The sequence below is a fragment of the Sceloporus undulatus genome, chromosome 9 (genome assembly GCF_019175285.1).
Source record: "Sceloporus undulatus isolate JIND9_A2432 ecotype Alabama chromosome 9, SceUnd_v1.1, whole genome shotgun sequence".
NCBI lineage: Eukaryota > Metazoa > Chordata > Lepidosauria > Squamata > Phrynosomatidae > Sceloporus > Sceloporus undulatus.
The window spans coordinates 23,882,698-23,901,393 of NC_056530.1; the positions used below are offsets into that span (position 1 = coordinate 23,882,698).

General features: G+C 47.8%; 2 protein-coding genes across 3 annotated transcripts; one reads left to right on the forward strand and one right to left on the reverse strand.

Annotated features, from left to right (window-relative positions):
* The first annotated feature begins 7,145 nt into the window (after positions 1–7,145).
* On the forward strand, positions 7,146–10,006 carry POLR1G (RNA polymerase I subunit G). The gene is made up of 3 exons (XM_042440752.1): positions 7,146–7,265; positions 7,945–8,083; positions 8,386–10,006. Exons 1-3 carry the CDS (start codon positions 7,238–7,240, stop codon positions 9,599–9,601), a joined length of 1,383 nt encoding a protein of 460 aa, XP_042296686.1. The 5' UTR covers positions 7,146–7,237; the 3' UTR covers positions 9,602–10,006.
* A 35-nt stretch (positions 10,007–10,041) lies between these two features.
* On the reverse strand, positions 10,042–18,285 carry ERCC1 (ERCC excision repair 1, endonuclease non-catalytic subunit). 2 transcript variants are annotated; one of them, XM_042440754.1, is made up of 10 exons: positions 17,933–18,285; positions 16,683–16,777; positions 15,819–16,127; positions 14,969–15,072; positions 14,173–14,272; positions 13,802–13,878; positions 13,177–13,276; positions 11,779–11,850; positions 11,356–11,424; positions 10,042–10,276 (listed from the first exon to the last, which is right to left on the reverse strand). In XM_042440754.1, exons 2-10 carry the CDS (start codon positions 16,764–16,766, stop codon positions 10,187–10,189), a joined length of 1,005 nt encoding a protein of 334 aa, XP_042296688.1. In that variant the 5' UTR covers positions 16,767–16,777; positions 17,933–18,285; the 3' UTR covers positions 10,042–10,186. The 2 variants fall into 2 exon arrangements, with proteins under 2 accessions (XP_042296688.1, XP_042296687.1); XM_042440753.1 differs by having other exon boundaries at positions 18,222–18,258.
* Between the last annotated feature and the right edge of the window lie 411 nt (positions 18,286–18,696).

An 18,696-nucleotide genomic window follows, 5' to 3' on the forward strand; every position in this document is an offset into this window, starting at 1 on the left:
GGGGGGGGTCCTGCAAGCAAACCCCAGTGGATTCCAAGGGCCCACTGTATGTATGAATGTGCGTGTGATATATATATTTCCCTTTGCAATTCTTCCAGCAATCCATCTCCTTGCTTCCTGGCAGTCTCATTTCCATTCCCGTTCTCTTGGCACTCAACCATTTGAGCTCAAGGTTGGTCAAAGGAATAAATTACTTAGTTAATACTTAGCATCCATTGGAGCAGGTTGTCCTTTGCCTGGAGCCGGGTCACTGTAAGTCAGGCCGGGTGTTTATTGGGAGGCTTTGGAAAGTGTCTTTGCTTGGCTTCTGGAAGATGCAATCCAACAAAATCACTCCGCCTCTGTGGTCCAGATTGCTTTCAATGCAGATACGTATGAAAAGTGCACATTTTGGAATGGCGTGACCTGACGCTGCACATTGCGGCGGCTTGGTCTTGCTTTTCCATAATAATAACAACTCTCAGGACACATACAAATGCCCAATCCTCCAGGGACGCCTCCAGTCACGCCGCCGCATCCCCTATCAATCCCTCTCATGTCCTGACCTGTCCAGTACACCCTCCAAGAAGTAAACACTGGCGGGAAAAGGCCAGGCCATTTATCCTGCAAGATGTAAACTCTCCTGATGGCTGAAGAATAGCCCAGGCCCCGCGGGCAGCCTCCCCTGCCAAGAGTGACCCCTCCAGGGACCGCTTGGCCACTGGCTTGTGTCCGGAAAGCTGCACTTGTCCTCACCATTGGAGGCTTTTCTTGGAACGGCCGCTGCCCCCCTCCTCTCCGGCCATTAAGAAAAGAAGGAATCCTGGGAAAATAAAATGTCTGTTTCTGAACCATTTGGGGACACTTTCCTCCAAAACTAAAGCAATCATAGGATAAAATAAACCTTTAGGATTTTACAGATGAAGGCCAGGACATGTGTGGCCAAGCTGCATCAGAGTTTGGTCAAGGTGGCCAAAGTTTGTCATGCGCAGCACCCTTTAAGCCGCCTTGAGATCCTGTATTCATAGGAAGGCAGGATATAAATAAACATAATAATAATAATAATAATAATAATAATAATAATAATAATAATAATAATAATAGTGGTAGTAGTTATGGATGAGGAAGGACAGATAAACTAAGAGAAGTTGAAACAGGAGGAGAGAGAAGCCAGGACATTTTAAAAACACCAAAGAAAGTGGGATGGCAGAAGATTCATTAGGATTGTCGGTGCCAAAGTAGGACATTTGGGTGGTATAGGATTCTAGGGAAGTAGAGCCCAAAAAAGTCAGTTTTCCAAGCTTGGGATGGAAAAGAGCATTGGTGCAATCTGGCTGAAGGGAATGGAGGAGATGTAGAAAGAGGACATTTAAAAAGCAGCTGGCAAAGAAAGAGGACAGGACTAATTGAGACTTTCCCTATTGGGGCAGCCGGGGGTTATGTAAACTTTCATAAAAGGATCAGACCTACAGAGTCTCTGTGTGTGTTTTGAATTTTCGTTGTGGGATTTTAAAAAAGCAACAGCACTAAATTACACTGGAAGGACTCGGTGTACCACCGGCTGAATAAGAGAATGTTTTACATTCTGGACTGCAGAAAGCTGGGGATCGGGAAATTAATGCTAAATTGCCTCTTGAGTGTTCGCCTGCAATTTTGCATAATGTGTTCTGGTTTTGCAAGTCACAGGGAGGACACACAACAAGCAACTGCGCAGGGAGGCTGGGAGCCTTACTTGGGCTGCATCCACACTGGAGAGATAACCCACTTTGGAACCGCTTTAACTCATTGTCTGGCTCAAGGCTATGGGATTCTGGGAGTTGGAATTTGTTGTGGGCCCAGAGCGGAGCACATAACCCAAAAAACCAACAAAGAACTAATCCTAGGATCCTTGAGATGGAAGAGACCCTAAAAGGTCATCCGATCTCACCCTGAATGAAGACGCAATCTCTTCCAACTCTAGGATTCAATGATTCTAATAAAGACAATTAGAATAAGAAGGCGCCACTTTCCCAGCAACGCCAGAGGACTGGAGAGAGGGGACCTTATTAATAGATGCCCCCCAAGTGCCCCGGGTTCTGAGCAGGAGGTTTTGGGGAGAAACTGGCCAAGATGACAGGGGTGGAAGAAATAAATCCCGAAGTCCTGTCACATTTGAGGGCCAGTGGAGCCAAGGGAGTGTCCGGCAATGAAGAGGGCCACTTGGCGCAAGGGTGCAAGGGGCAAAGGTCCAAGGGCATGACCAGGATGGGAACTGGGGAGGAAGCCCCCTCTTTCCCCTTTTCCCATTCCCTGGGGATGATGGTGCTCCAGAGGCAAAGGGCTCCAAGGGTCAGAGGGATGTTTATTACGTGGGAAATATCGCAGGAAAGAAAAAAGGTTGCTCCAAGTTAGAAGTGCATTTCCTTCAAAACAGCTCCGGAGGGGATGAAATATGACAGTTCCCTGCAGGGAAAGGGAAGCTGACCCAAGCGTTTCGGGAGGAATGAAGGTTGAGAGCGTGTCCTCTAGAGTTTCTCAGACTGCGGAGATAGACCCTCCATCTGCCCCAATCTGGCAGGGTCAGGAAAAATCGCAGCTAACCCTCTGCCGTCCCACTTTCTCCGCTCTTTTTAAAAAGCCCCAGTTCCCCTCTTTGCCACCCACTTTTCTGCTTTGGTCCCCAGTTTGCTTCCATTGCTGCAAACTGAATGCAAAGTGCAAAAGCAGTCTTTTACTTCATTATTACAGCCAGAGGGAGAGGAATAGTGACCTTCCCAAAAGGCTCAGGCAAAAGCAAACTGCTGCAGACCCCCCTAGTTTGTGAGTTCTTCCTCATTCCTAATGTTTTGCCCTCTTGACCAAACTCTGGTGTTGCTTGACCAGTCCCAATTTTCATCTGTGAAATGTTGGAGGGTATGGAAGCATAAAATAGCATGGCATAGTGCTTTGAGTGACTAGACTCTGGAGACCAGGGTCGATTCCCAGCTCAGCCATGAAACCCACTGGGTGACTTTGGGCAAGGCACACTCTCTCAGCCTCAAGGGAAGGCAAGGACAAACCTCCTCTGAAGCAGTATTGCCAAGAAAGCCCCATGATAGGTTTCGCTTAGGGTTGTGATAAGTGGGAAATGACTTGAAGGCGCACAACAACAACAACAACAACACAACAAAAACAACAGCAACAACATGCCAGCATTGTATGTTTTCCTCCAAACCTATACATCAGTTCTGAAGATGTTGCAAAAAGCTGTAAAACAAAGGTATTGATGCTTCATGGCACCACCAAGGATCTCAATGTTTAATGGGATCACCAGGGACTGTCCAAAGATCTCAGGTTTCGGCCCAGAAGCTCTAGGACCTGGAAGGATCCTAAATGGATCCACCTAAACTGAAACTCAGGCATTGGTCTGGAGATCTGGAAACCTTTTGGTTGGCAAAGGCAGCCCTGTTTCACCTAGCTTTGGGCAGCATCCTCTGCCGAAAATCTTGAGCCCGTTGAGCAAGAGGAGGTTATTTTAGTTGGCACATCTCTGGTCCTTCCTGGTCAAGAAGTCACCGCAGTTGCACCGGCCTTGAGGACAGAAATAAAATCTTTCCTGGCCAAAGAGGGGAGGGGAGGCCAGGGAAGGATGGACGTTCGGACAGGCGGATGGACCAACAGGAAACGCTTCACATCAACACAGTTCTGACACCGTCATCAGGAACGGACGGGGCGAAACCATTTGGGACAGCAAAGGGAGAAGAGGGAAATGGGGATGGAAAGATGGTCCCCTCCTGTCTCCTATTCCTGCCCTGACCTCACAAGTCCAGTCCAGGAAAAGGCTTATAGGGTCATACAATGGGAAGGGAACCACAACGGTCATGTAGTCCAACCCGCTTCTGCCAGTGGAAGGATCCACTTGCCCCCAAAAGTGGCCATGCAATATCTCTTTAATGGCCTCCAATGATGGAGATACTCTGAATCTTTCTTTCTCAACCCATTCCTCTTTCTCCAGCAAAGCAGCCCAAAATTCACAGGTCAGCCTCCTCTACAGAAAGAACAGAGAAAGGGCCCTGCGGTTTTATTTGATTTTTAATCCTCATCTTTAAAGTGTGGCCAAGATGGGACGACAGAGGGTTAATAAGGACTGTCCTTGCAAAACCAGGACAGTCAGATTTTGGCCCTGAACTTTCAAGGCTTGGGGTAGCCTTGAAGAGGCAACCCTAAAGTTTCATAGCCAGTAGCCACCAGCCATTAATATCCAGCAAAGCGGACTATGATTTTCCCTTGCTTTTTAAGGAAACAGCTGTTGCTACACCCAAAGCCAAGCCAAGGGCACTTCTTCTGTCATCGGATGGCCATTTCGGAGCCGGACTCTGACACATCGAAGAGGAGGTCATCCTTGGCATCCTCTTTCTCCTTGACATATTTAGCCCTGCAACATACGTCCTCTTGCTTGCATTTGTCCCCAAAGGCCTGTCTGTCTGGTCTAGAGGAAGCGCATACTCGACACAGTCATATCTGGGAGGGGGACTCAAGGTTTATGTTTATCATAAACGCGTTTAAAAATGGCACTTGGGCACCTCTCTGTCCTTGGTTCACCCTTCGGCTGAAGGGACGCTGGGGCCTTCCTTGCGCCGAATCTCTCACGCCAGCCACCGGCGCGCGGCTCGAAATAGTGAGGGATCGTGGTTCCTGTTTCCTTGTTTTGTTTCTGGTTCCCAAGCATGGCTGCAGATCCAGTGTGCAAAGAAGTTTGGGGCAAGGAGGATGCAGAGGAAGACTGGGCTCATCTCTGGGGCTGGAAGGACCGAAAATTGCAAAAGCCACAACTGTTACTTGGTTGGGAAAAAGTGGACACAATTGGGGGACTGGGCTGGTCATGGAGGGGCTATCTGGACATTATCTATATACATATACATATATATATATATAATACACACACACACAGACACATACACATACGCATACACATACGCATACATACAGTGGGCCCTTGTTATCCACTGGGGTTTGGTTCCAGGATCCTCCATGGATAACAAAATCTATGGATGCTCAAGTCCCATTAAATATAATGGAAAAAGAAAATGGTGTGTGTAATATAAAATGGAAAATCAATTTGGAGTTTATACTTTTTGGGGAGTATTTTCAAGGTGTGGATGCTTGAATCCGTGGATAAAAAATCCATAGATAAGGAGGGCCAGCTGTACTTACAATACTTACTATATATTCATATATATTTATACACACACACATTTATACTTACTAATCTTATTCTCTCTCTCTCTCCATATATATATATGTGTGTGTGTGTGTGTGTGTGTGTATATATATATATATATATATATATATATATATATATATATGCATATAGCCAGGGTGACCAGATGCCCTAACCACAAAGGAGGACAAGACACTGCAAAGATGTAGGACCTTCAAGAATGGAGGATGTTGCAAAATAAGAGCACTCCTAGGAATGTAAATGCATGCTTCTTTTGGAATTCCTCCTGGACAGAAGCCTGAAATGTAGGGCAGGTCCTGGAAAAGGAGGACGATGCCTGAATATTGCGACCCTTTGCTCCCTGGTTCTGAGTCCGCAAAGTGTGAATTCTGTCATCTCTATAGAAATGGTAGCAAAGTCATTGGCGGTCATCCAGCCAAAGGCACATCTCACAAAATAAATCCAAATGGAGTGGAGAGTCTGGACACTGGACTCCGATGGCCCCAGAGGCCTCCAGCGACCCGGTCAGACTCATCCAAATCCAGGCCGAAATTCCAATGGCGAAGCTGACGACCAGAAACTATTCCCTGTTTTAATCTCAACGCCAAAACAAACAAAATGGTTTCTTGACGCTGCACCGGACTGAGATGCATTGTGCAAATATTGCTCTCCCTAAAGCCATCTTGCAAGGCCAGGAAAAACATTTTAGGGTCTGGAAAACTTACCAAGAAGCAAAAACCAAGAACCCATTGACTCCGGCCAAAAGGGAGAGGTGGGTCTGTCTGTCTGTGGTTAAATGCAGAAGGGATTGGCCATATAATGGTGGGCTGAATAGGAACGCATTGAAAGGCCAGTCTATCTAGTCCAAGTCCTGTTCCCAGTCGCACCAGTAAAGTAAATGTCCCAATGGGAAGTTTGCAAGCAGGACAAAAGGGCAACAGCCCCCACCAGGGTCTCTTTGCAGGACAGAAGGAATAATGCTGTGAATCGCCATGGCTTCATCCTGTGGGATTCTGGGATTTGTAGTTTGGGGAGGCACTGGAGCTCTCTGGCTGGAAATACTAACTGTGTGTCTGTGCGAACCTTCAAGTCGCAGTTCCTTCCTCCGAAATAGTATTATTATTATTATTATTATTTTAATTAATTATTTTATTTGATTTGATTGTCTTATATCTTGCCTTTCTCCCAATTTAGGGACTCAAGACTATACAGCCTGGGATTCATTCCTTGGTGGACTCCCATCCAAGTACTATCCAGGGCTGATCCTGCTTAGCTTCCAAAACCAGACAGGCTTTGGAAGTACAGTATTTCAATCCCGGAAGAAAAAGTCCCCCATCCATCCCTAAAACACTAAACACCTAGTTTTAACGCCTTTGCCTTTGAAAGCTTGCATCATTTTGGAGGGCCCCTGTTTAATCAAATAGTCGAAGTAAAGCAAGACAAAGAACCAGGATTCCGGAAGAAATGGGGTGACGAAATGGAGATTAATGTGTGCTGCTGTTTGCGGGAGATGTTCCCACCATCCACCTTCGCCAGGGCTGATCCTGCAGGTTGGGGATGATGGGAACTGTGGTTGATCACCCCTGGAGGGCGGGCGCCAGGTTGGAGCCAAGCAGCTCTAACTAAGGCATTGGCGCACCTTGCCCTTGGTCTGCCCAGAACAGCCTTCGAGCAATGAATCCTGTTGCAACAGTGACACCCAGCGGCGAGGTGCGGGATTGCAAGGCTCCAATGAATGCAGGGCCAGGGGCCAGAGTTTGGAACCTTTGTGGACTACAGCTCCCAGAATCCCCCAGGGATCTGGAAGGACAGAATAATTCTTCCCCTCAGTTCGGCCGACAAAAATAAAGAAGCCACGGCGCCTCCCCTTTAAGAGCCTGGACGGTACCAAGTCCTTCTACGGGGGGAGGAGGAGGCGTTTGCGTCATCCCCCGCCGGGCATGCGCACTAGAGCGGAGCGCTCCCTGGGAGGTTCCCCCCGTTGTCGCAGAATGGTCTCACCCAGAAGCAGAGCAGCAGCAGCCCCAGAAGGAGGAGAAGACTGCTCCACGTGGGAAAGAAAGGAGGAAGCCTAGGCCTATGGCAGCAGCTATGGGGCGCCCAAGAGGTACGTTATGGGGCCCAGGGGTCCTTTCCAACAAGCCCCTTCACAGGACAGGATTGCAACACCCAGAATTCCCCCCCCCCAACCACAGCAGCTCTCTTGCTCCTAGGTAGCCAAGTGAAGTTTGCTTTTCAGTGGGTTGGAATCTGGGAGAAGCAGGGTTTTGGGGGGATCCCCCTCTTTTTTGGCGGTACAGACTAAAACAAAGGACAGGACCTGCCCATAGGGAAACCATACTAGCCCATAGAGGACCATTGGGGAATGCTGCCAATGCTTTCCTATGGGGAAGGATTCCCCAATGTTTCCCTATAGGCAAGGATCCTCCTATGATTCCCTATGGGCAAGTATTCCTCAATGTTTCCCTATGGACAAGTATTCCCCAATGATTCTCTATGTGCAGGTGTTCCTATCTGTGTTTCCCAATGTTCTATGGGCAAGTATTCCCTAATGTTTCCCTATGGGTAAGTGTTCTGCAGTGCTTCCATATGTGCAAATGTTCCCCAATGTTTCCCTATGGGCAATTACTCTCCATGTATGGTTTCTCTTTGGGCAAATACATCCCAGGAGAGGGGACAAAATAAACCAAATGACAGTATTTGTTAACAGGGAAACCATACTTGCCCATAGAGAATCATGGTTGCTTCTCTGACCTCCTTCCCCCTGCCTTTCTCCTTCCCCACAGGGCCGCCCCGCTTCCAGTGCCCCCCGGACTTCTGTGCCAGCCGCTTTGCTCCTGGGCCCCCCTTCTCCCTCCGGACGCTCCAGGACCCTTCCAAGTGTCTCCTTCTGATCAGAGCCCCTGCTGACTTCAGTCCAGAAAGGTATGGCGCTCTGTGCAAGTGTGCGCACCTGTAAGAATGTACAGACACTGTTGTGAGGCCTTGTTCTGGAGGAATCAGGGCCAAAATCTTCCAGCCACCTCTTGCTACCCTTAAATAAAGGGGTGGGCATCTCTGTAGGTGCCTTGATCCTGTGGGAGAGGTGGGATATAAATACAATTTATTATTATTGTATAAGCAGCCTTCCCATAACGTCCCATAAAGTGCTTTGTTGAAGGAGGCTATTTCTTCTACTTCATAGTTAATGCTCACTGTTGATAACCCTGCTGTTTTCTTTTTCCCAGCTTCGAGGGACACATCATGCCCCTTTCAGGCTCTCAGACCCTCAAAGTGCCACAGACAGATGGGACACAGAAAGTCTACAGCGTCCAGGCGACTCCAGAGGCCTCAGATACCTGTGCCCGCCTTCTAGTCCCATCAGGCCACCAGGATCAGCTCACTTGCGCGCCACCTTTCAGTGGGTCCCTGAGCATCTGGGAGAGATTTGGGGATGCCAGTGCCAACCCAGCCCTCTTCCCGGTGGCGGACAGACAAACCCCGCAGATCCCAGAGGGCCTCAAGCAGCGCTTCGTGCCTTTTGGGGGCCAGCTGAAGAGACCCGCTCTGGGAGAAGCTGCAGAGGAGCCCCCGCAGAAGAAAAGGAAGAAGAAGAAGAAACGCAAGCTGAAGATGGTGGGATACATGGGAGACCCTGAAGAAGAAACGGATCTGGTGGACAGAGTCCCAGAGACGCCTCCGGAAGAATCCATGACAGCTGTGGACCACTGGGAAGGAGAAGAAAGCTATCACCAGCTGAAAAACAGGATGGAAGAGAACGGAGAGGCTTTGTGTGAGCAGGAATCTCAGCCAAGCAGCAGCTTGCTCTTTTCTTCTCAGGAAAGTCTCTTCTTAGAACAGGGGCCCAGCGAAAAGAAGAAGAAGAAGAAAAAGAAGCTGAAGGAGGAGGTTTTGGAGAGCGAAGAGCTACTGGGAGGGCTTGGCTCTCTCACTCAGACCTCCGAACCTGAGCCTGGGTTGCAGTCGGAGTTTGATACTCCTGAGAGAGAAATCAGCAGCACAGGGGTGGAGGAGCTGGTTCGGCACAAGCACAAGAAGAACAAGAAGAAGCGTGAAGAGGAGGCCACCATCGAGGAGGCTCCGCTGTCAATAGACCTTTTCCCCATTAAGGAAGAGGCCATGAGTGGGGAGAATGGGATGGGAAGCCCCACGGTGGGCACCTCTGGCTTAGTGGCAGAAGAGCTGGGCCTCTTGGGCTATAAGTCCAGGAAGAAGAAGAAGAAGAAGGAGAAAATGGAGGAGGAGGCACCCTCAGAGCAGGCAGGGGGCACCATGTTGCTGGAGCCCATTTCTGTGAAAAAGGAACTGAAGGGCTGCGATGTGCTGGCATCCTCCTTTGGGGAAGGCTTGGCGCAAGGGGAGCTGCTGGAACCCAGCATGGAGACACCAAGCCAGAAGCACAAGAAAAAGAAGAAAAAGGAACACAAGAAGGAAGCAGCATAGACAGGACTGGATTTTGTTTGATGAGGAGCCAAAGGACTCCCAAGTATTTGTCTTTTGTCTCTGCCCAGGGCATGGTGGTTTGGGGGAGAGACATCCTGCTCCTGTCTCATCCAGAAAAGCTGCCCTCCCCTCAAAAACCTGCAAAATTTCTCTCTGAGTAGCTAACCAGTGTTGGGTTTGGTTGTGCATGGTGAGATGGAGATGTGTTGGCCCCCAAATGTGTTTTGCTGGACATACAGCAGAGTTGTTCCTTTTCCGTATCCTTAGTTGGGTTCCTTCTGCAACCTCTGAATTAAATGAGGAATCTGGAATTGCAAAGATGGAACAAGGAACCCATGTATTTTGTTGTTTAAGGTTCTCTCCCCATATGAAGAGAACAGAATAATAAGTGACTACCTCTCTGTTCTGGCTGTTCCTTGGTGTTTTATTTTTGGGGTGAATGGGGGGGGGGAGAGAGTATTGTAATAGCCACCAGTAAAGTAAGGCTTCATTTCTTTTTCCAAATTCTTCTGGACTTCCACAAGGTTCTTTGGATTCTCTGGGTGGGAGGAGCACTGCTGATCAAATGCACGTCTGCGCAGATGGTTAGTCTTTGCTTTTCTCCTCGCAAGAGGCCTCTGTACACTTAGGAACTTTGAAGAATGGCTCATGTAGGACCTCAAATAGCCTCTTGGCCTGCAAGGAAGAGGGACAAGTGAGAAGGGTGAGCAGATATGGGTTTTTGTTTTTTGTTTTGCAGGGAGTGGGCAGGGGAAGACATCTTTGGGGTTTCCAGAAGGACTATCCCACAGGTTTTTGTAAATGGGAGGGGAACTCTTCTGTGTTACCCCCTCTCCAAAGCGGATGCTTCTGCTCACCTGCTTTGCTTTTGTCCCTTCTTCTAAGACTCACCATGTTCATGGTCCCCCATGATGGTCTAGCTAAAGGATATTGTTCCGGTCACTAATTTCCAGGAAAGTATGGTGTGGATGTAACCCTGCCTGTGTAACATTATAAGGCCATGGGTTCGGTGTGGAGGAGGGAACAGAGCTCTAATCTGCACTGCAGAAACAATGCAGTTTGACACTGGAATAATTGCCATGGCTGAATGGTATGGAACTCTGCGATTTGTGGGTTTATTGTAGTTTCTCTTAAGTGTCCTGGTGCCACAACAAACTACAAATCCCAGGATGGAGCCATGGCAGTTAAAGCAGTGTCAAACTGCATTATTTCTGCAGTGCAGATTTGACCAGAGAAAGACTCCCCTCATATTGGCAGATGCCTAAACAACCACTCTGAATATCCCAAGCATCCAGTGGACTAGTGGTGGGCAAAGTCTCTCCCCTGGGACCACACCCAGCCCCCTGATGCCCCCAGACCCATTTGGCACTGATTTTCAGGTGATCCAAAAACTAGCTGCAAATGTGGCCGTTACTTCTCCTCTCCTCCCAAAAGCTGGAAAGAGTGAGGCAGAAACTCAGCCAAAATGATGCCTGGAAGTCATGTGATGTCCCTTCCAGCATGCCAACGCTGTAACAGTGTGGCCTGCTGCAGAGAAGTGGTCCCTGCTCACTCCATACTTGCCCACCCCTGCTGTAGAATAACATGTCTTGGTCAGTGGTTGAGAAATGTTGCTGAAATTGCAGATCCAGCCTCTCTTGACAGCTGATGTGTTTTCCTACTTTGTCTCTGAATGCAAAAATAATAATGTCACATTTTCTCCTAAAGCTACTTGATCACATCTTTTGTGGTTCTGAGCATCTTTCTCTACTTACCTTTTGGGGCCCAATCCCTGGACAGAGAGACAGGTCCTCCTTAGAGGCTTGGACAATGTTGGCCAGAGACTGCAAAGCAAAAATGAGACTTTAGAATTAAACAGGGTCCAAAAAGAGAACAGGCTGTGTGTGTGTGTGTGCTCAGAAGAGATTCATCAGTAGAAAAGGAGACTGGTTAAAGAGTGAGTGAAATGGAGGCTAATAAAAGGATATCTAAACCAAGGACTTTATCTGTGCTGAGTCTTATCCCTCAGAACTACATCACCAGAGCTAAGTGGAAGAAGCAAAGAAATAACAGGGCTGCCAGCCAGTCCTCTCAACTAGTCCCACACTGCTGGGATAAAGGACTTGTGTGTCTCTTTGAAGGCATTTGGTTCCCCCACCTGACCCCTCCATGCTCCATCACAAAGGGAAGTGACTCACTCCAAAGGTAGAGAGCAGGCTCAGCGTGTCTGTCTTGTTCACTGATTTCACGCTGGTTAGGCAGTCTGTCATCTGGAATGAGAGAACGAAAGCATCTGCAGTGCATCTGACCTCTAGCAAAGGGTTTTGTGAATGTCAGGACACCAGATTCTGGCAGCAGCTCTGGGTAATCATTGTTCAGGAAAGCTCAGAGAAGAAGCACCAAGCAGCATTTCAGGTGTGGCCAAAGGGTTAGAGATTTGGGGGGGGGGGGGGGGATTTGGGGGGGGGTGTAATCTTTTAAGGCAGCAGGAAGGTACCTGCAGCCCCCTGGATGTCTTTGGACTGCAGTCCCTCACACTGGCTGTGCTGGCAAGGATGGCTGGGGGCTCTAGGCCAAGAACATCACAAGCCTTTGAGCTGCCTTCCTTGTTTTAAACCACAGGGAGACAACTGCAAGGTTAAGGGAGGGGGGCAATTTCCACTCCATTCGGGTGCACTGGAAGTGACGCACCATTCCCAGCTGCCAGACTTTGAGTTTTCTTTTAACCGACTTGCGCTGTTAATTTTTTTTTTAAGAGACAAGGGGTGTTAAGGCCTCAGGGAGGTGTGTGAGAGTGAGTGGAAATGCTTCTGGCTGATTTGTGGTGAAAAATCACATGAAAATTGGTCCAGGAATATTTCTACATTTTGAGAGGGCTGGGGATCCCACATGCATCTTATAGGGCACACTTTCTCAATCTTTGCACCACAAGAGTCATAGCTGGAAAAGACCTCAAGGGCCATGAAGTCCAACCACATGCCATGCAAGGCTGTATACTCCCTTGAGTCTATAGGTTAGTAATTCCCAAACTGGCCCTCCAGGTGTTTTGGACTTTATTTATTTATTTTATAGACCGCTATTCCGCTTTGATCATAGCGGTGTACAAGTAAAAAATTTTCATCAAAATATTTTAAAAAGAAATAATTGATATTAATTTAAAAAGAATGTTGTCTTCCAGGCGAGGCCTGTTTTTGCTGGCCTGCCTCTCTCCCCCTCAAGATGGTGATCGGAGGAGGGCTCTTTGTCTTCAGGCCAGGCCTCTCTCCATCTTGGCCAGTGCTCTGGGATTCTGGGAGCTGAAGTCCAAATCACTGGAAGGCCAGAGTTCGGGAACCAGTGCTATAGATCAACCAGTTACATAGTACTACCTCATTCCCCCTCCAGCTGTTGAGGCTGTGAGTGTGTAGGAAGAGGAACAGATACTAGACACTGACAACTTGGCAATACTGAGAAGATCTGAATGTAACCAGCAAATAAAAACTACAAGAAAGGTGGGGATCCATACAAACAGAACTAAACAGAGGGACATTAAGCTACTGTAGATCCTGGCAACCTGCCCTTTACACAATGATGCCAAAGGGGAGAAAAGCTCTTACTCTTGATTTGTAGTCCTGATCCACTTTCTCCTTCAACATGTCGGCTGGCTTATTCTCATAGGCCTTGTATGTTTCCAAGTAACGGCCAGCTTCCTCGGGGCTAAAGGTACGAAAAAGAAACCATTAAGTTGTTTTTGTTGTTAAGTTTATGTTGTTAGGTGCCTTCAAGTTGATTTTGACTTATGTAGACCATTTCCTATGGTTTTCTTGACCAGATTTCTTCAGTGGTTTGCTATGGCCTTCCTCTATGGCTCACAGAGGCTGACTTGCCTAAGGTCACCAAGTGGGCTTTCATGGCCAAGCAGGGGTTTAAGCCCTGCAGTGAAGTCTTAGCTCAACACTGACCAGTACCACACACTGACCCTCAGCTACAAGGTTTTGTTTTTGTTAACTGCCTTCAAACCAGCTTTGACTTATGGCAACGCTATAATTGAGAGACCTCCATGTCACCTTGTTATTAACAGCCCTTCTCAGGCTGCATCAGCTCTGAGGATTTTTTGCCTAAGAAAACCCTACGGAATCCATGGGGTTGGCAAAAGTCTACAGGAGACTTGAAAGTGTGCATACAGACAGAAGCCAACAAATCCTCTCCCACTCGTCGTCCATTTGGGTTTGTGGTCCTCACCTCCAGGCCAGGATAAGGGTACAGTCGGCAAGGATGCAGATCTTCGCTAGATCCTTCAGAGCCTGATGCGGGTCTTTCTAAAGGAAATAAAGAAGGATTTGGCTAGCTGAGCCAACGAAGGCTGGAGAAGGAGACTGTAGCAGAGAAGGGCCAAGGAAGTAAGGAAGGAATCACTGGAGAATGGAAAGGTCAGAAGAATCCAGTGGTTGGATCCCACCCAAGGTGGTTTATCCTGTCCAGCTACAGTCCCTGACAGTTGATGGTTGGAGAATTCCCAGAAGCTGAACAGGGAAAACGCAAGATGGATCTAGCAAGCTTGCAGGATGTTAATTAATAGGAGGGGAGGCTGTCCTAGCAGCCTAGTATCTCACCACATCGACCTGAAGCAGGAGTACCCGCAGCGCATACGCCTTGCCCAGATTTCGGAGTCGTTCGTGGATGTAATTAGAGTTCAGGTTATGGTACCGGAGGCTAAGGAAAGACAGCAAGTAGGTATTAGTTTGTTCCTCCTTCCTAAAAGGAGAAACAGGTAGAGAAGAGGTCGCTGGGGTCTTCAGATTGCACTGAGCAACTTCTTAGCCAAGAAATGAATTCACTTCAGCAGTTCTTGAATCAGAAGACAGATACCCTGCTCTTCTTCCAGCTTAGATGCTGTGTCAGAGCAAAATTAATGGCCCAATGCTTGGCTCTGCAGCAGTTTGATATGCTGCCATGTAACACCAGTCTCTCTTCTGATCTTGGGCTCCACTGATCTCTCTAGTTTCAAATGTAAGCTCTTGAAAGGGTTTTTCCCCCTGCTCTCTGTAGCTGAAGCTGTCATAGCCTGCCTGACTGCAAAGCTGCTGCCAGAAGTTACTGTTGTGATAATGTGACAGAACATTCATGAACATTTCAACTTCTGTGAGGGGAAGCTGTTAACAAGTGACAATGAAGCTTCTATGAAGCTAATGAGAGATATGTTCTGTTCCGAAAATGACATTTTGCGGAGGGCATAGCTACACGCGACATTTAACGTATTGCTTGTAACAGTGTGTGACAATTAAAAAGTAATCTTAACTATGAGTGAAAAGTTCTGTTTTGAATCTGGACTTCTGCATACAAGGTGGAAAGGGCTAGAAAACCTGAAGCAAAGCACAATCGTATGTGTTACCGTAATTTTTTCCTCACCTCAGGAAAAGGGCGCAGGTACTTTGGCCCAATACGTAATCCGGAACAACCTCACCAAACTCCCAAGGCACATTGCGGATAAATTTCAGAATGGGATTTCCCCGCTGGGGGAGGAAGGACAGAAAGGTGGGTGTCACTACAGGAAAAACAAAATTTCAAGGAAAACAGGAAAAGGAAGGGATCAGATGAGCCCTTCCAGTTTTGATTTCTGGCTTTCCAGGAGTGCCTCTACACTGTAGAAATAATGCCATTTGACACCAATTTAAGTGCCATGGCTCCATCTCACTACAGAATCCTGGGATTTGTAGTTTTGTGAGGCACTGACTAGTACTTTTTGGAAAAGGAGGCCAAAGCGGCAGTTGCTCCCTCTATTTCCTTCCTACCAGAGCAATGAAAGGACTCAACCCATGATAGGATGTTCCCTTCTCCATAGCTGGATGACGCAAGATTCTCTAGAATGGAGCTACAGCACTTAAAACACATTAGTTCTACAGTGCATTATTTCAAGCTGCATTCTTCCTACAGTGTATATGTACCCCAGAAGGAGGTGGGCCTGTGCTCCTTGTCTCAAACGGTCCAAACACAAAACCCCTTGCCCTTAAGCCTCCTAGGAGCAACAAAACCTGATTTTGGGGGGTGAATTTCTCCATGCATAAAAAGGCAGATGGAAGGATGGGCTGGCTGCATAAAAGCTTTAAAGGCCACCCCAAAATAACAGCTTGCCATTTACCAATCTCAACCTGTCAGCACCACCTGACTGTCAGGTAATGATCCATGGTAGAGCTACCATAGATGTGGTAAAATGCCAGCTGAATTGTATGAAGGGCATTGAGAAGGAGATGTCCCTCACCTGCCGTGGGCTAACAATGATGCTGTTGTGCTTTGCCCCAGGTTTCAGCACTGGGTTCGAGGCACCATTTTCTTCCGTTGCGCTTAGCGTGGCCACGGTGGTCCTGTTTTGGTCACGGGGTGGAGGCACTCCAGAAATGGTGGGTTTTGCAGCTGTGGTGCCAGATGCTCCTTGTTTCACTGGGGAGGCTGAAGAGGCATCTGCTTGCCCAACAATATAGTCTGCATAGGATGCTCCGCCTGATGCGACGGAGGCTTCGGGGGCCTGCGAGGGTCTTGCTGTGGAAGATGGCTTGAAGAGGGGCTTCACCTGGAAATGGAAGGGTAGGAGAGAGGACATGAAGCGACTAAAGAACCTGTGCACACTCTACTGGAGAAGTAAACTGGTAGGTAGTGTGAGGGGTGGCTGTCTGTCAAAGAGAGGGCTTGGATGGTGTATTCCTGCATGGCTGAAGGGGACTGGAGTGGGGGGTGTCTCTTCCAACTCTAGGATTCTACGTATTCCTGAATAGCAGAAGGGGGTTGGATTAGATGGCCCTTGAGGTCCCTTCCAACTATATGATTCTATGTTCCTGGACGGCAGAAAGAAAGGGGCTGGACTGGATGGCCCTTGGGGTCCCTTCCAACTCCGGGGTTCTTTGCCTTCATGTATGGTAGAATGGCTCTTGGGGTCCTATGCTAGGATCCTATGCATTCTTGCATGGCAGAATGGACTTGGATGGCCCTTTGGGATCTCTTCCAACTCTAGGATTCTCTGTATTCCTTGCATGGCAGAAGGGAGTTGGACTGGACGGCCTTTGAAGGGTCTCTTCCAACTCTAGGATTCTGTGATTCTATGAACCTGGTGCTAAACCTGTTCTCTTACTGGGGCCACATTCTCTTCATCCTGTGTCTTCACGGTGAACTTCTTTCTCCCTTCGGGGACCTTCTTGGCCTCTTGAGACTCCATCTCTCCAATTCCTGGCAAAGAAAAAGAAAAAAGAATGGGGGAGACAGGACCTCAGTTTTGAATCCTGAAACAGGTTTAGTGGTTTGCAAGAGTAGGAGACGTAGTTACAGCACCCACACCTCCCTTCGAATGGCGTCCAGTTCTATTTCAATGGTGTGAGTGATGAATTTTCTCACTCACTTTTACTCTTCGTTGTTGTTGTTGTTGTTGTTGTTGTTGCTGTGTGCCTCCAAGTCCTTTCCGACTTATGGCAAATCTATCACAGGGTTTCTTGGCAAGTTTATTCAGAGGGGTTTGCCACCATTGCCTTCCCTTGAGGCTGAGAGAGTGTGGCTCACCCAGTGGGTTTGCATGACCGAGCGTGGTCTTCCAGAACACTTATTGGTAATAATAATAGTAATAATAATGTTTTATTTATTTATTTAGTAATGCAATACTATATCCTTTTAGTATAGAATCGTATTACTATTATATCATATTACTATATTATATTAGTATTATATTGTATTTCTGGCCATAAGGCAAACCTATCACAGTGGTTTCCTCAGCAAGATTGGTTCAGAGGGGACTTGCCCAAGGGTCACCCAATGGGTTTCTATGGCTGAGCCGGGATTCGAACCCTGGCCTTCCAGAGCACTTAATTGTAATAACAAAAATATTAATAATGTATTATTATTATTATTACTATTATATAGCACTATAATACTATATTATATTAGTATTATTTTAGTGGCCTTGAGGTGGAGGAATCACAGGGGTTTCCTCGGCAAGATTTGTTCAGAGGGAGTTTGCCATTGCCTTCCTCTGAGGCTGAGAGAGAGTGACTGGCTTTAATGGTTGAGCCAGGATTCGAACCCTGGCCTTCCAGAGTATTTGTACTAATAATAAAAAGAGTAATAATGTCTTATGATTATGATTATTCCTGCTGCTGCTACTGTGATATTCTGTTATCCTGCATTACTTTTATTATTGTATTATTTGTTGTTATTGACTGGAAGGTCAAAGCTCATGACCTCCATATCCGGGGACTAATGACCCCGAGTTTCCCGCGGGCGGGGGAGAGGAAGGGAGGCTGAATCACCATAGTAACCGAAAGGGGCGGGGCTTCCGCGCGACTTAACCCCACCCCCTGATTGGGCGCTCATCGGCCAATGGCGAGGTCTCACCTGGCTCCGGCGCATGCGCACTCGCATTAGCCTCACTCTTTCTCAGTCGGCCGCTCGGACTCTTCTCCCGCCTTCCGCGGCGTTTGGAAAGGACCTTTAGAGCGGAGAGGGCGCTCTAGGCTCCGCTTCTCGATGCCCGGTGCCGCCTCTATGGTTACCAGGAGCCTAGACAAGACCTTTCTATGGCCGATGTGGCAAAACTCTTTGTCCCATGGAAGCGCAAACCCGGCTTACTATAAAACGTTTCTAAATTACTTCTGCTCCCTTGTAAAGCTTGGAAAAGCCTCACCTTCCATCTTTTTAGAGACATACAGCCACTTCCGGTTTCCCCAAAGAGGAAAGCCAAACCGGAAGCCGCTCTCTCTCTCCACATCCGGCCAATCTCTGTGGTCGCCCCCTGCTGTTATGAAGAGTGACTCTCTCCTGGTCATTTTTTTTAGAAGAGGAAGACATTTTAGACCCCTTTCTTTTGCGTGACCTGAGACATGTTTCTTGGCCTTTTATTTCCCAGAATGCCCCTTGCAGCTGGCCCTGACCAGGCTGGCTGGGGCATTCTGGGCATCATAGTCCAGGCCCCCACATTTCCAGGCTCTGCCTTCTGCTCTGGCGTCAGTCTCCCACTTTCCTCCTTTGCCCTCAGATTACTTCATTGGCCGAAAACTGAATTCATTATCATTATTGTTATTATTATTGTTATTATTATCCCTCTCTTTTCCCAGGACTGGGACTCTGAGGCGTTGGCGCTCAGTGGACTCAGCAACAGG